Below are 16,184 nucleotides of genomic sequence, written 5' to 3'. Positions count from 1 at the left end.
ATGATACTATGGTGGTATAATATTATTCTGACAAAATAACTATGCTGTGAGAACGAGAAAACAAATCATGTATAGTCATATTTTGCCACGTACATTACCAAATTGTAATATGTCAATATATTTTGATTTGATTCATCAGCATAGAAGTGGGCCGACATTACACTGATCGAATCGAACCATTTGGAAAAGGCGTTTGCAGCCTTTAAGCTGAATTATTTGAACATAAGTATTTGTGATTTGTTATTTTGTCTGACTACAAAATACATGCCAGTTAATTTTACATCGGTACCCTGCCAATAAATGACATTTGTGACTACTAGTATTTAGTTAACTTAGTTTACAAACTATTGAATTTTTTTTTTAATGTCAAATTTATTAACTTGATTTGGACAAGAAAGACAATTTTCTTATCTCTTTAATTATCAGTATAGAATGGCGGAGGTGGTGGAATTGGAGGAGCAGGGGGTATATATTGCCCCTCGTCGAACTTTGACGAAAGTCTTCTAATTAAAGACGATCCATATTTCCGGTCAATACCAGAATCTCGCGAGATGTGCGGGGGAGGTGGTGGAGGTGGTGGTGGTGGTGGTGGATTTTGCATGTAATGGCGGTTTGAAGACGATGAACTTCTTCTGTTTGGAGATTGTCTTCTGCTAAGTCGTCGATATTCACTTTCCATTTGTTCTAAACTTTGTTCATACTGTTGTTGTCTATATTCACTTGGTACATTTTCTAAATGTTGGTTATGTTGCGATCGCATGTTGTGTCTGCTGTCTGTAATTCTGTCATACAAATCTGCTATTTCATCCGATGTTTCTTGACCTGAATGATGGTGCAGTGCTTTCCGCCTTGATTGAATAAGATGTGGATCGACATCATAAGACCAAGGTCTTTCCAAACTAGACCTTTTTTTGAATGACCTGTTTGACCTTGCAGGTGACCTTGGTGACATCCGAGACTGTATTCGCGGTAGTACACGTGATGATTGTCTGCTCAAAAGGCTTTCTTGTGATTGAACTCGTTCAATGTTGACAATTTCTTCTGGTTGTTGTACGTTGACCGCTGATCGATCGTATTTTTTAGGAAGCCACGAGTATTGTTTGTCTAGATGACTCATTTGCATTGGCAGTGAAGCAAAACTTTTTGGTCTTGTTGCACTATATTGCTTTGGATAAACTAATGATTGTGGTTTATCTCTTGAAGTGCGATATTTCGGTTTCTGCTCTTCATATGAACCTCTCCATACACTGTCCAGAGATTTCTTTATGGTTGGGAAACGTTGTCTACTCATCAATGGTTCCTCTTCCATTTTACTGGAGGCTTAAACATAAATACAGCTTAATATAAAAAAATATCCCAATCTAGACATTCTTTTAAAAATAAAAAGATAACGAGCAGTGAAAGAATACACTTTTAAAAGTGTCATATATATATTTGAGAGTTGAGCATACCTAATATTAGTATTTCATATAAGGAAATGTTTACGAAAAATATTTAATTCACTTTCTTACATTAACTATATATGTTGGTTCATAGAAAATACATATATACATTGCATTATTGTCTCTGGTGGATCTGTAATAAATAAAAAATACAACTGGATATACGAATGAGAAGCAAACTGTCTGATTGTACTAAAAGGTTTTTCTATCATGCTACACCTAATTTTAACTCTGATTATTTGCAGCATCATCAAAGAAAACTTCATGAATACGTCAAATGAATTTACGCGGATATACTACAGGAAGATATAATATATGAAGAAAGTTTTAGGTACCAAGTACAGATAAAATACACCAGTTTCCACCGCCGAATGATGAGACATGCTCATCAAATTCAATATTAGCTTTTTATAACGACATACTCTCTGTTTTTCTAGTCCACGATGTTTCCATGCTGCACACATGTATCTCTCAATCTCAGCTTCTATATAAGTTTATATACATTCCGTTACAAAATTTGCCTGATTTAATTGAGATTAATTAACGCTGTAATATACATGTATTTTTCTATGAGTTAATTTTGTTCAAACTGTAATGGCTATTATTTCTAACATGATAGTTCTATAGTAATTTACCTTTCTGTAACCCTTCTTGTGAGGCGTACTTTGTGAGTGATTCTGACCATTTGGGACAGGCAAAGCAGAAAACTTCATAGCATAATAAATTACTGACTTCTAACATTCCAGGAGGTAAAGGTGGAGGTGTTTCTTCCTCTAACAACAGACGCTTATACTGAACTACCATATCTTCTCTGAAAATAAATATACCGCTTTATGTATGCTGTGTTGAAAACAATTAGAGACATATCTAGTGTCCCTCAAATGACTAAAGTGGTTTTATCTGTTTGCGTAATGCCGAGTGGCAAATAATCCTGACATATCATATATGTATATTTAAGGTAGCACTACAGTCAGAATTTTCTGACTCCAATCAACAGTTTTTAAAGACCAATTTCTCCCAAACTACTCAATGGATTTTTAAAATCTTTAACTCATTTAAAAGCTGAAATATAACTCTTTCTTAATTTATATATAAATTTATTTTTAGTTTGATATGTCTCAAAATATAGCTCATTAATGGCCAAAAAAGTGGTTTCCCAACTTGGATGAAAATGGCACATTCATGTCAAATGGTAGTTAAAATTTGTTTTCATCCCTGTAATCAACCATATACAATCTTTTAAACGTGTCTCAGATTTTTGATATATGCCTCCCGTATGAAGATACATTGATTTAACTGCTGGGTGCCAAACCTCATTTCACCTTTCATCTTTGGAAACCCATAAATTCATTCAGAAACAAATTATCCAAAAACTGGGACACGGTATTGTAGAAAATACACCCTTCAATCGTATATATCAAAGTCAAACCAAAGGGGGTACCCATAAAGTTTCTATTGTCAATTTTTCCTTACAATTTTCATGAAAAATTGTTCTGAGAAATGACCTAAAAACTGAATTTCCCCCTTAGAACCCCTATAAAGTCAATATAAATACAACCATTCCACTGGGAACACCCCAGGAGTGTTCTGATACCATTACTATATAAATAGAACCACACACTTTGTGTCTTTGATGCTCTAGTGCAGTAAATTTTGCATTATATGTGAACTGTCCAACACTAACTTGGCATTTGGCGGGAGTTTGACGTCACAGATCTGACCAACATCTGTGATGAAGTAATTAAATAAAGACAAAGCTCCGCCTCTTTCCAGACAGTCTCAGATAGGGAAACACATGATTGACCAGCTGCATTAATCAATGCTTAACATCATTATGTTCTATATATAAAAAATAATTTTCATTTGAATTTTAAAAAACAAATAAAGTAAAACTATGTCTGAAATTAGCTAGTGCATTAACCCTTTCACGTTCCGCCAAATTGGACGTAAACTTATGGAAAGACACTATCAAAGTTCAATCGCATATAGCATTCGCACTGAGGCTTACATAAAGGTCGTTTTAGGTCCATTTGAGAGATAATTGATAAAATATTTCAAAAATTTATATATATGAGAAATTTTGTCTTTTGAAGTCACGTGTTATCTGTCCAAAAGTCACGTGACTTGCGAAAAAAAAGTAAAAAAATACAAAAGTCTTCCGAAAAAGGTCGTGTTGAGGCTTTTATAAGGGCTAATAGGATAAAGTTTTAGAGTCAAAGCAATGTCCTAAGTCTGATAGACACAGGAAAGTTACCATTATGGTATAGTTGGAGGAGATACGTGCTATATGCCCCCCAAACGTTGATGCCCGCAACATGCAAAATAACGGTTTTCAGCCGTTTTTTCGTCAAAAATCTTATACTTGACACAAATTTTAGCTTAAATTGTGTTTTTCCAAGCAGCACATAGAATTTTGACATTGAAAGTAAAGATTCAATGAATGACCAATAATTACTTTGGTGTTTTGGGCCTATGATGTTTTAGTTTAAGGGGGGGGGGGGGTGCAATTAGGACACACATTCTTTAAAAACATACAGACATTGTTTTTAAGTTGAAGTTAAGTTAAGTTTCATTTAATATAGGAAATTGTTTTTTCACCTCCGGCTTTGAGGTTACCTCCGGCTTTGAGGTTCGAACATACAATCTTCCTGCTGTGGGCTAGTGCAGCTTCCCACTGAACCACGGGAGTTCCAGTTTAAAATAATGAAATTTTAATACTTAACTCTTTCATAAAGCAACGAAGTGAAAGTTATCAAATAATCAGCCTGTTTACTGTTTTCGTTTTGAAATTAAGTCTCGATATAACATAGAATTGTTGCAAAACCCATTATTTTGAGCAAATATAGGATGATATCATACTTTAGTCTGCCATTTTTTTCTAGACGTTTACCGGTTTCTTTATTTGAACAAAAGTGTTTTCGACATTTCCATAAACAGGCACTTCAGAAACAATGTTCTGTTACATCTATTTCAACTTCGAAAAAAAAAAATTCATGACTTTTTGTCTTTTTTGTCTTTTTTTCAATTAATTTGGAAAGAAATGACCACAAATTGAGAGTGCATTTCAAGTAAATGATTGCGTTGGTACACTTTCAATCACTTTTTTCACTTAAGTACAAGTTTTAATCATACTTTGAATAGTTTCCCTCAAAAATACATGGCGAAGTTGATAAAAAAAGTCATATTGCCCCTAAAATCAACAGTTTATTTTCCCATACTCGACGGAAATATTAAGTTCAAATTAAAAAAAAAAACACGGTTTTTACAGGAGAAAACGTTGTCCGTTAGGGGCGATTTGATACCAAACCGTACTCGGAAGAAGTTTAAGGCACCACTAATCACACAGCTGTGATATAGGGGATTGATTTGAGCCATCAACCACTTCTGTACGTCAACAAATGTCAAAGATTCAATACTTTGCGCAAGTTAGTTACCCAAAAATATAGCCCATCGGTACCAGAGTACCGATGGGAACAGGAAGGGGTTAAACAATGTTAAAAGTGTGCATCAAAAACATGTTGATAAAAAGATCAACCCACCCTTTTCTTGAAAATACATTTAATTTAAAGGGACTGAAAAAATACACATTAACTGAAAATTAGTTAAAATTCATAAAACTGTATTTAATAAATGAAGAAGACCACAGAGAAGAATTTTATACAGGCAGTCAGAGGCTTTCAAAAATACTTCCCCACTCTTTTCCATAGTACTTATTTTCCTTTTTGGTAGATTTTTTCCCTTTAGTTTTTTTTCTTTTTCTTTGTTCACTTCCATGTTATATAAATATTTTTGTTTTGAGATAAGACTACATTATTTATCTTGTGGTCAGGGATTAACAACTGGACACTGGTATCAACAGATGATTGACATATTAGCCCCTCTCAAATGCCTATATATTTAGATTAATTACCATGTGCTTTTATTTACATAAATTCATTATCACTTTACTACCTGTTGTATTATGATAATGACTTTGGGATTTTTACAAACTGTGCAGAATAGTACTTACTTCAGAATTATGTGATAAAAAAAATTTGACCAAAACATCATTGTTAGACTGTAGTGCTACCTTAAGATATCTGTTGAAAATATCAGCGACCTCACAAAGTGTGTGGAAACATCACCAAGTTAATTTTCATTCATCATTTCTGTGAGGCTCGGTCTTTAAAATTTCTATTTATACTGTGTATTGTATACTGTTGTTTGTTTGGTCTCTTCCTTTGTTGCCATGTTGTTATTAGTTTATTTTCGACTTGTGAGTTTGATTGTTTATTTTGAATCTTTTACCCTCTCTTATAAAACTGATCAGAAATAACTCAACAAAAATATTAAAATATCGTAAAATGTCTGATTCAACTCTCAACAAATAAAATCTATCTTTCACTAATATGTGTGCCTCGTGTTGATAATTGTATATAAAAGTGAAAAAGCCATATAATATTCTCCATATAAAGTGTGGGGAAATTGGTTTTGAGATGATAATAACTAGCAGATATCTATTCAAACGAAAAACACAACACATTTCAGTTTCTTTATCATTTGCTCACTTTTGTGTATATATGATAAGAGATTCTGGATTGGGTATACAGAAAAAGGAATAAATAGGCACAAAGGAAAAGAGAAATCTCTGCATAAAAACGGTGTGCTAAAACAAAAAGAATATAGAAAATTTAACAAAATTATAAAATAAAAGATATATTCTTATAGCCAATACAAATGAAGACACGTACCCTCCCCCACCGAGACCTCCATTATAATACTGGACCTAATGGAATAATTTATTCATCAAAATGAAAATGGAATAAAGCTCAAGTGAAGTTATACACTATACCTTCTCTTGTTAACACGTATAAAATGTATGACTAGAATTATAATGATCACCACAACAAGTCCACCGAAGATACCAAGGCCTATTTCAGCCTCGTAAAATTCTTCTGGAGTGATAATAATATCTGAAATAAAATAAAGACAATAGTGTTTAATTTATCAGTAAGGATATTGCCCCAAATTTTTATCTATCTACGGAATGACTGTCATATTTTTTCTGTCTATGAAGAAATTAGATAAAAATACGGTGCACACTGAATAACCCGATTTTAAAGTTTGCACCACATTTTTATATTATTTCAAATAGACAGAAAAATATTACAGTCATTTCTTATAATTTAATTCTTAATTCCATCTTAAACCGGAGTAAACCATGAAAAAACGTTGATGACGTCACGGTCACATGACAAAACTATGTCTATGAGCTGATAAACATAACGACGTCAGCCAATCAGAAAGCGCGTTACATTCAAAATTAAATTATTTTAAGTTAAGGAAATTCTAAAAAATTAATAATATAGGAATATTCCACCTCTAGCTTTATTTCAAACAGTCCCAATAAAGATGAAATAAAAATCCTTTATCCACGCCTTGTTACCCTGTAAATAGTTATCAAAAGTACCAGGATTATAATTTTATACGCCAGACGCGCGTTTCGTCTACATAAGACTCATCAGTGACGCTCAGATCAAAATAGTTAAAAAGCCAAATAAATACAAAGTTGAAGAGCATTGAGGATCCAAAATTCCAAAAAGTTGTGCCAAATACGGCTAAGGTAATCTACTCCTGGGGTAAGAAAATCCTTAGTATTTCGAAAAATTCAAAGTTTTGTAAACAGAAAATTTATAAAAATGACCATATAATTAAGTAATCGAAGCAATATTAAAGATTGAAAATGCAAATTGTGGTATCATAAATTTTATCAGCGCTGCGTTCACTTTACTTTTCAGATCTCTAATTTTAGCTACAGCCAGTAAAATTAAACTTGCTTTACCTATTTTACTTTGTATGGTTAGCTTTGATTCAGGATTTGTAATTTATAGTTCATAGACTAGTTACTTAGCAGATCACTTACTAATAAACCTGGTAAAATATAGTCTTAATTTCGGCGTTGATAAATATGTCTTATCCTGAGGGTTGAAATGCTACACTATGCTGTCATATTTTAAACATGAACTCAAACCTACAACTATCCACAGAAATTAACCGTTTTATAGTTTCGAAATGCAAATTTCTATAAGCTGCTAAAATTTATAAGTGCACATTATAATTCTAGCTCCGTTTTCGTAATTTAATGTATATATATACTTCTCTTGTATTTCTAGAGATAGTTGTAGATCTAATTCCATGTGTTTTATTGTTGTTCTAGCACGCATTCTAGTTTCTAATGTGTACTCTGTCCCTGCTAAATGACGTTTTCCCGATATCCTGTAGACTTTTTGGAACTTTTTGAAGACAAGAGAAGGAAAACAAATGCCCAGTATATTTCACAACTTATAAAACATACACATAATTCTGAAAAGTCAGTAATTATCTTTAATGCATATGCATGTACATGCCTAATCCTTTATATAAGAGCATCATTCCCTGTCCACGTTCTCTTATATATTCAAATATTTTTTCTCATTTTATAAATAAAAGGACTACATAATAAGTTTGACTTGTTAAGTTGAAATGTTTTCCCACTGAATTACCTGTTTTGTTTTTCATTGTCTTGTCTTCACAATAAGTTCCATGAAAGTCATCTGTACAAAGACATATAAATCCCTTCGGAGTTGAAACACAGGAGCCTTTCTCATTGCATGGCTGGGATTCGCACTCAGGGACAGCTGGTGTTAAACAATTAAAATAATGTTAGATTAATTTTAATTTTCCTCTATAAGATTAGGAGTCTTTTGGAATATGCACCATAGGTCTACGTTTTACCACCAATTAATTCAAGTACCCCCCCCCCCCCCCCCCCTTTTTTTTTTTTAAGTAACGGATCGATGCCCCACTTATTCCTAAAATTTCATAATTACTACAGAACTTTAAAATTGAGAATAAAAATAGGGAATGTGTCAAAGAGACAACAACCCGACCTAAAAGCAGAAAACATGTTCTTATATACTATGTATGATTATTTTTATAATAATCAACGAACTAGTATAGTAAAAAAGAAAAAAAACGAAGGGGATTATGTTTACCTCAACCTTTTAAATATTTACTTACAGTCCTGGCACACCTTTCCTTTATAACCGAGTGCACATTTACATTTAAAATCCGGGGTTTTGTCTGGTGTCCATTTACACGTGCCACGATTTGCACAAGGCTTGGTTATACAGGGATCCCCAATAGCGCCTGAAAAAGTAATAATTGCTATTTTGTATTTTTAAAGATGGGACTCTTATAAAAGTCGGGTGACATAAAAATCAGATGATAACTTCTTTTCATTTATATTCAAGTAACTCCTGCAGGAAATGTTATCAGACGGATAAATGTCAGAATAAGCTAGCTGTTTTTTACAAGTTTCAAGACAAGTTGTTTTTGGAATGTTGTAAAGAAACTTAAGCTTTCAGCGTCTGAAAAAGTTCAGATGTTTTTATTCGCCAATTCCAGATGTGTGCAGCTAAACGACATGAACACATACCTAGTGGTTCTGACTCTCGGGTGTGCTGTTTCCTGTTATCTAAAATGACACTTTTTAAATTTTATTATCAATTAAAGCGTGAAAACAACTTGGAACTTTTTTTTTGTGAATTATTCTAAATGTGTCTGTTGCAATAATTTTTATTCTTCTATTTTTAAAGAAGGTAATTTTGCCTTTTCTATCAGTTATCATATACCTATTTTAATCTTCATAGATGAATCACGTGTCAAACAACCTTATGTGACGGTATGTTTGATGGCTTATATCAAATTGACCTGTATATATGTTTATTTCAATTTTGTTCTGAATTATACCACTTTTGTATATTATGTAAATCTGCATCTCGTAACAGTGCACACTGTCAGAGTGTACAATAATATCTTGAAATCTTGAAGAACTCTTTCTCGATTTTTTTCTCATTTTAAAAGATTTGGTTATGCTACAGTAGTGCCAAATTATTGGACAATGGTTGAAATTCGAAAGAATGAATTAATAGTATTCTGTTAGCATACTTAGAATATCTAATTCTGTTGATGCCTTCTTACATATTTTAGATATATTGTTTTCAAAAAAGTTTAACATGTTCCTTCAAAGAAAATCATTGATTGTTTTTGGTTATGTTTTAATTTTTAATGTCATTTTGGCCGGTTGATTAAGATGTTAGATCTTTGGTTGACTATTCAGTTTCACCACAACTTTTTTCAACCCGAAGTGATTTACTTAGAGCTTGGTTTATTCATTAGGTATACATTGTTGTTTTTACGAAGACCTTTAAAGAAGCTGACCTCGAGATGACGGTTTTCAACGTTGGGTTTCTACCTCATTGATGTCCAACCAACACTTTTTTTCATGTAAGGAACACAGTAAATAACTCATTCTAAGTTTTATTTTAAGTCAATATCCAATTAACTACAAAAACTTTTCAAATCGACTGAATAACAAAAAGTATACACACATAAAAATCCTATGAAAACAACACAATATTAAACATACAGTGCATGGTAAGATACCATGGATGGCATATAAAAGTAAAAAGTACAGTATTGTCATGAAGTATATTTTAAAACATAGTACAACTTAGTATGATAATAAACAGCTTATAATAAAAATAAAAAAATCTAAACAAAACAGTCAAACATAAAAAAAAAAAAGTAAAAAAGAAAATCATAAAATCACTATGTACATGTACTTCACTGGCATGAGCAGTTTGTTTTTTGGATTCCAATTTTTTAATTGGTCAATACTTTCCATTCGTCAATTATTAGGTAGCTCATCCCAGATATGTGCAGTATTATACTGTAAATTCAGAAATTATTTCGTGCATTTATTATTGCGATTTTGTCATTTTATACTTGAATGCGATTTTAATTTTTACGATTTTGAGAAAAGTCATGCTTAATTCAGTTAAAATATTACAAAATGCGAGTTTAAATTATTGCGTTTACAACTCAGTCGCATTATTCTCAATAATAAAAACCCTGCAATAATTTGTGAATTTACAGTAGCTAAACGATATGAACACATACCTTGTGGTTCTGACTCTCGGGTGTGCTGTTTCCCATTATCTAAAATGACAATTTTTAATATAATATCAATATGCGAATTATTCTCCATTTTTCATTGCAATAGTGTTCTTTTTTTATTTTAAAGGTCATTTTGACTTTACTAGCAATTTTTCCAAATGAACATTCTAGGCTCTCTTCCATTACAAAAAGAATCTTCAATCGCTACAATAGTGTGGCCATAGTTATAATGTCAGCATTTTTAAGTTTCAAAACGAGCATGTTTAAATGATATAAAGCAACTTATACATACGACTTCTAAACAACTCAGACATACATATTTTTGTATAATGGCAAAAAAAGTAAAACTTGCGACATTATTGTAAAATATAATTCTGTTGCTATTTGTGTGATCAGAGAAACTAAGATGGTTTATTACGCCGTTCCTAAAACCTGAGCCATAACATGAACTTTATGGTACGTTCAAATTTTAGTTCACTATCGTGTATGCCCTTTTGTAACCGTTACATAAAAAGATTACACACATACAAAAGTCATGAAATGCACGCAATTCTAAATAAAGTGCACAGTGCATGGTACGATACCATAGATGACATAAAAGTAAATCTTAAAACACAACACAAGTTAGAATGATAAGCACGGCAGATAAAGGCAAATAAAAAAGCTTAACAATTTAGCAGTCAAATAAAAATATATGTAAAGGCACTACATGTATGCACTGCACTGGCATGAGCTGTTATTTGGAACCAATATTTCAACAAAAGTTTCCTTTCAACAATGGTTAGATAACTCATTCTAAATTTGTGCAGCAGTTTAGCGAAATGATCTCAATCCATACCTTGTGGTTCTGGCTGTTTGGGGTATTGCTGTTGATTTTTATCTAAAATTAGAGTTTTGAATTTTGATATCATTGAAATCCTGTAAATAATTTGGACTTATTAAGAGAACAATTTATCTAAATTTTACAAAAGAATGTAATTTAGACTTTTCTAGAAGTTTTCATATGAGCATTCTTTATCTTCATAGATAAATCGAAGAGCTAAGTTATTAAATCAAAGTATACATGTATTTAAAACAGAACACACGTTAGAATGATAAGCACAAGAGATAAAAGCAACTAACAAGAGGCTCTCAAGAGCCTGAATCGCTCACCTTAATTTTTTTGGTTAGATTTCTCATCAATGATTATTCTGGCTTTTCAATTTATTTAAATGTTCTTTGAATCGTCTTATTTTTTTCAAAAGCAAAACTAAATCATTTTCTCCTATGTTCTATTTTAGCCATAGAAGCAATGTTTCTTGACATACAAGGAAATAAAATATAAAATTCCTACTAGATACTCTGAAACTCATTTAGCCTAAGTTTGGCTGAAATTGATACAGCAGTTTCAAAGGAGAAGATTTTTTAAAGTAAGTCAACATGATGAACAAATTGTGAAAAAAGTCTTTAAAGGGCAATAACTCCTTAAGGGGTCAATTGACAATTTTGGTCAAATTGACTTATTTGTAGATCTTACTTTGCTTAACATTTTTGCCATAACAGTTTATCTGTATCTATAATAATATTCAAGATAATAACCAAAAACTGCAAAATTTCTTAAAAATCATCAATTCAGGGGCATTATACCTGAAAAACCAGTTACCCAATTCGGCTGAAAATTTAAGGACAGGTAGACCTTGACCTAATAAATACTCTAACTTCTTGTATTATTTGCTTTAAATGATGGAGTTTTTGAGATATAAGCCAAAAACTGCATTTTACCCTGTGTTCTATTTTTAGCCATGACGGCCATGTTTTTTGACGAAATAGAAAATAAAACACATATTTTATTTTATACACCCTACTGATCATTCAGTTGAAGTTTGGTTGAATTTTGTTGAGGAGTTTTAGAGGAGAAGATTTTTTAAAGGTTAGCAAATATGATGAACAAATTGTGAAAAATTGTCATTAAAGGACAATAACCGCTAAAGGGGTCAATTGACAATTTTGGTCATTAAACTTATTTGTAGATCTTACTTTGCTGATCATTTTTGCTGTTTACAGTTTATCTTTATCTATAATAATATTCAAGATAATGACCAAAAGCTGCAAAATTTCCTTAAAATTACCAATTAAGTGGCAGCAACCCAACAATGGGTTGTTTGATTCATCTGAAAATTTCAGGGCTGATAGATCTTCACTTATAAACATTTTTACCCCCGGTCAGATTAGCTCTTAATGAATTTGACCCCTATGTTCTATTTTTAGCAATGGCGACCATGTTTGTTGATAGATCAAAACTTCGGATACAATTTATAAACTAGATACCCTAAGGAACATTCAGTTAAAGTTTGGAAGTATTTGGCCTAGTAGTTTCAGAGGAGAAGATTCTTGAAATAGTTTACGACGACAGACGACGACAAACGACAGACGACAGACGACGGACGACGACGGACGCCAAGTGATGGCATAAGCTCACTTGGCCCTTCGGGTAAGGTGAGCTAAAAAAGTTAAACGAATTTAAAAGTCAAATAAAAAATATATATATAACGGCACTATATGCATGCACTGCACTGGCATGAACTGTTATTTGGATCCCATGTTTGTAACAATTGATTAATTGGTCAAAAAATGTTTCCATTCAATAATGGTTAGATAGCTCATTCCAGATTTGTGCGGCAGTATAGCGAAATGATTTCAATCCATACCTTGTGGTTCTGGCTGTTTGGGGTATTGCTGTTGATTATTATCTAAAATTATAGTTTTGAATTTTAATATCAATCAAATCATGTAAATTAAAATAACTTGTTTTGAGAATCATTATTCCAAGTTTACCATTTCAATAGTTTTTTAAGAAGGTAATTTCGACTTTCAAACAGTTTTCATATGAACATTCTTTATCTTCCTAGATGAATCATAGTTATTTCTTGAAAACACAAAAATATCGCTACAGTAGTGTCAAAGTTCCGGACAATAGTCAAAATTAGAAAGAATATATGAATAGTTTGATTTAAACCTACGTAACCTGTATAAATAAAAGCTTATTCGTTTTATAATATATAATTGTCTTGATGTCTTTTTTTTTTTTTTTACTAATTTCAGATATTATTACATGCTTGTTACAGTTTAAGTCCGTATCTTTAGTAATTTCAAGAAAATTAACATCTTCTTCACAAGAAAATCAGTTATAGTCTTTGGTTATGTTTAAATGTAATTTTTTTCATATTGCTACTGTAAATCTGTATTTATCAGGCGGGTGGGATCGGTGCAACCCATATTAGAACAAACGCTTTTTTATCCACTTCAGACATAGGGTCACCACTTTTTTTTCTCTTTTTGTTACCATAGGACATGAAGATTTATTCAAACTATTTTTAACAATAAAAAGGGGAAGGTTGGTATAGATGTTAGATCTTCGGTAGACTGTTCAGTGTTTCCTCAACCTCTTGAACTCGAAGCGATTTACTTAGAACATGGTACACATATATTCATAAGGTAAACATTGGTGTTTTAGCGAAGACCTTTAAAGAAGCTTGCCTCGAGATAACCGCTTGGTTGCTGTCTCATTGATGTCCAACAAACATTTCTTTTATCCATGTAACGGAACAAATTTATTTCCTCATTCAAAGTATTATTCAAAGTCAGTATTCACTATCAACTACATAAACACACGCTCGAGTGACATTTTCAAATTGACTGATTAATCGAAATATATACACATTATCAAACATCGTTATAAACAACGCAGTTTTGAACTTACAGTGCACAGTGCATGGTAAGATATCATATATGACGTATACAAATTGAAAGCATAGTATAAAGTATATCTTAAACATAACACAAGTAAGAATGACAAGCACAGCAGATACATGCAACTTAACAGATTGTTTTTTTATAAAGGCACGTTATGCATGCACTGCACTCGCATGAGCTGTTATTTGGATTCCATGCGAGTACCATTTTTTTTTAATAAGTCAAAAGATGTTTCCATTCAACAATGGTTAAGGCAGCTCATTCCAGATTTGTGCAGCATTAAAGCAAAACGACCCATACCTTTTAGCTCTGACGGTCGGGGATATTGCTGTTGGTTATTATCTAAAATTATACTTTAAATTTTAATATCAATTAAATCCTGTTGATAACTTGGTTTTTTTTTGAGAATTGATTCAATAACATGTTATAATTCTTGCAAAATACAATTTAAAAATACACAGAAAGAACATTAAAAGCAATTTTTCTAATACTATTTTTAAATATATGTAACATAAATATTCAGGACTTTCTCTCAGTCAATATGTTATATATGGACCTGTTAGATTATATTGACGAAATATCTGATCACGTACCTGGTGGAACTGACTCTCGGGAAAACTGTTTCCTGTTATCTACAATTATACTTTTTCATTTTAATATCAATTAAATGATGAAGATTGGACAGTTTTTGTGAATTATTCTAAATTTTTCTGTTGCAATAGTTTCATTCTTATTTTAAAAAAGAAGGTTATTCTACCGTTTCCAGAAGTTTTTCTTATGAACTATCATAATCTTCATTGACGAATCTAAGAGCTCTTTCTTGATTTTTTTCATTTTAAAAGAATATTTAATTGCTTTATTAGTGCCAATCATTGGACAATAGTAAAATGTCAGAACAAGCTGGGTTTTTTTCAAGTCTAAAAAACAGTATGTTTAAATGATGTAAAGCAACTTATGCATGCGACAGCTGAACAACTCAGACATACATATTTTTGTAGTATAGCAAAAAAAGTAAAACTTTTGACATTATTGTAAAAGATAATTCTATTGCTATGTTGTGTGATCAGAGAAACTAGGATGGGTTATAACGACGTTCCTAAAACCTTAGTCATAATATGAACTTAGTGGTACGTTCAAATTTTAGTTCACTATCGTGTATGCCCTTTTGTAAACCATTACATAAAAAGATTACACACATACAAAAGTCATGAAATGCATGCAATTCTAAATAAAGTGCACAGTGAATGGTAAGATACCATAGATGATATAAAATTTCAAAAGCTTAGTATGCAAAAAAAAATGTAAATCTTAAACCATAACACAAGTTAGAATGATAAGCACGGCATATAAAAGCAACTAAAAAAGCTAAACGAATTAAGCAGTCAAATAAAACAAACATGTAAAGGCACTATATGCATGCACTGCACTGGAATGAGCTGTTATTTGGATCCAATAGCTCATTCCAGATTTGTGCAGTAGTATAGCGAAATGTTCTCAATCCATACCTTGTGGTTCTGGCTGTTGGGGGTATTGCTGTTGATTATTATCTAAAATTAAACTTTGGAATTTTAATATCAATCAAATCATGTAAATTAAAATAACTGGTTTTGTGAATCATTATTCCAAGTTTACCATTGCAATAGTTTTTGGTTTTCATTTTTTAAGAAGGCAATTTTGACTTTCAAGCTCTTTTTATATGAACATTCTTTATCTCCATAGATGAATCATAGTTATTTCTTGATAAAAAAAATTAATCACTACAGTAGTGTCAAAGTTCCGGACAATAGTCAAAATTAGAAAGAATATATGAATAGTTTGCTTTTAACCTACGTAACCTGTGTAAATATTTGCTTATTCGTTTTAAAATATCTAACTGTCTTGGTGCCTTTTTTTTCTTTCTTTTTTTTAATAATTTCATGCTTGTTACAGTTTAAGGTGGTATGGGAGTCTAAAATAAAAATGATAGAATTTGTTCATACTTTGCCAAAGCGTAGTATCTATTGATATATGTTGAAAAATATAATAAAAATG

At 31.7% G+C, this 16,184-nt stretch overlaps 1 protein-coding gene across 29 annotated transcripts in view; it reads right to left on the bottom strand.

Moving 5' to 3' along the window:
• Positions 1–397: 397 nt before the first annotated feature.
• LOC134707521 (uncharacterized) overlaps positions 398–16,184 on the bottom strand; it is a 28,274-nt gene continuing 12,487 nt past the window's right edge. For 6 of the 29 annotated variants that reach the window (XM_063567349.1, XM_063567363.1, XM_063567343.1 and 3 more), the window contains 12 exons: positions 15,659–15,700; positions 14,747–14,785; positions 14,454–14,495; positions 13,109–13,150; positions 11,260–11,301; positions 10,425–10,463; positions 8,899–8,937; positions 8,481–8,609; positions 7,964–8,098; positions 6,274–6,394; positions 2,078–2,253; positions 398–1,320 (listed from right to left, as the gene is read on the bottom strand). In XM_063567349.1, coding sequence (XP_063423419.1) covers positions 416–1,320; positions 2,078–2,253; positions 6,274–6,394; positions 7,964–8,098; positions 8,481–8,609; positions 8,899–8,937; positions 10,425–10,463; positions 11,260–11,301; positions 13,109–13,150; positions 14,454–14,495; positions 14,747–14,785; positions 15,659–15,700 — 1,751 coding nt within the window. In that variant the 3' untranslated portion in view covers positions 398–415. The remainder of the gene's footprint in view (positions 1,321–2,077; positions 2,254–6,273; positions 6,395–7,963; positions 8,099–8,480; positions 8,610–8,898; positions 8,938–10,424; positions 10,464–11,259; positions 11,302–13,108; positions 13,151–14,453; positions 14,496–14,746; positions 14,786–15,658; positions 15,701–16,184) is intronic. The other 23 variants (XM_063567340.1, XM_063567346.1, XM_063567356.1 and 20 more) reach the window with 19 other exon arrangements.

Source organism: Mytilus trossulus, chromosome 2, assembly GCF_036588685.1.
Source record: "Mytilus trossulus isolate FHL-02 chromosome 2, PNRI_Mtr1.1.1.hap1, whole genome shotgun sequence".
NCBI classification, from domain to species: domain Eukaryota; kingdom Metazoa; phylum Mollusca; class Bivalvia; order Mytilida; family Mytilidae; genus Mytilus; species Mytilus trossulus.
This window is presented reverse-complemented; position numbering and strand designations above follow the sequence as displayed.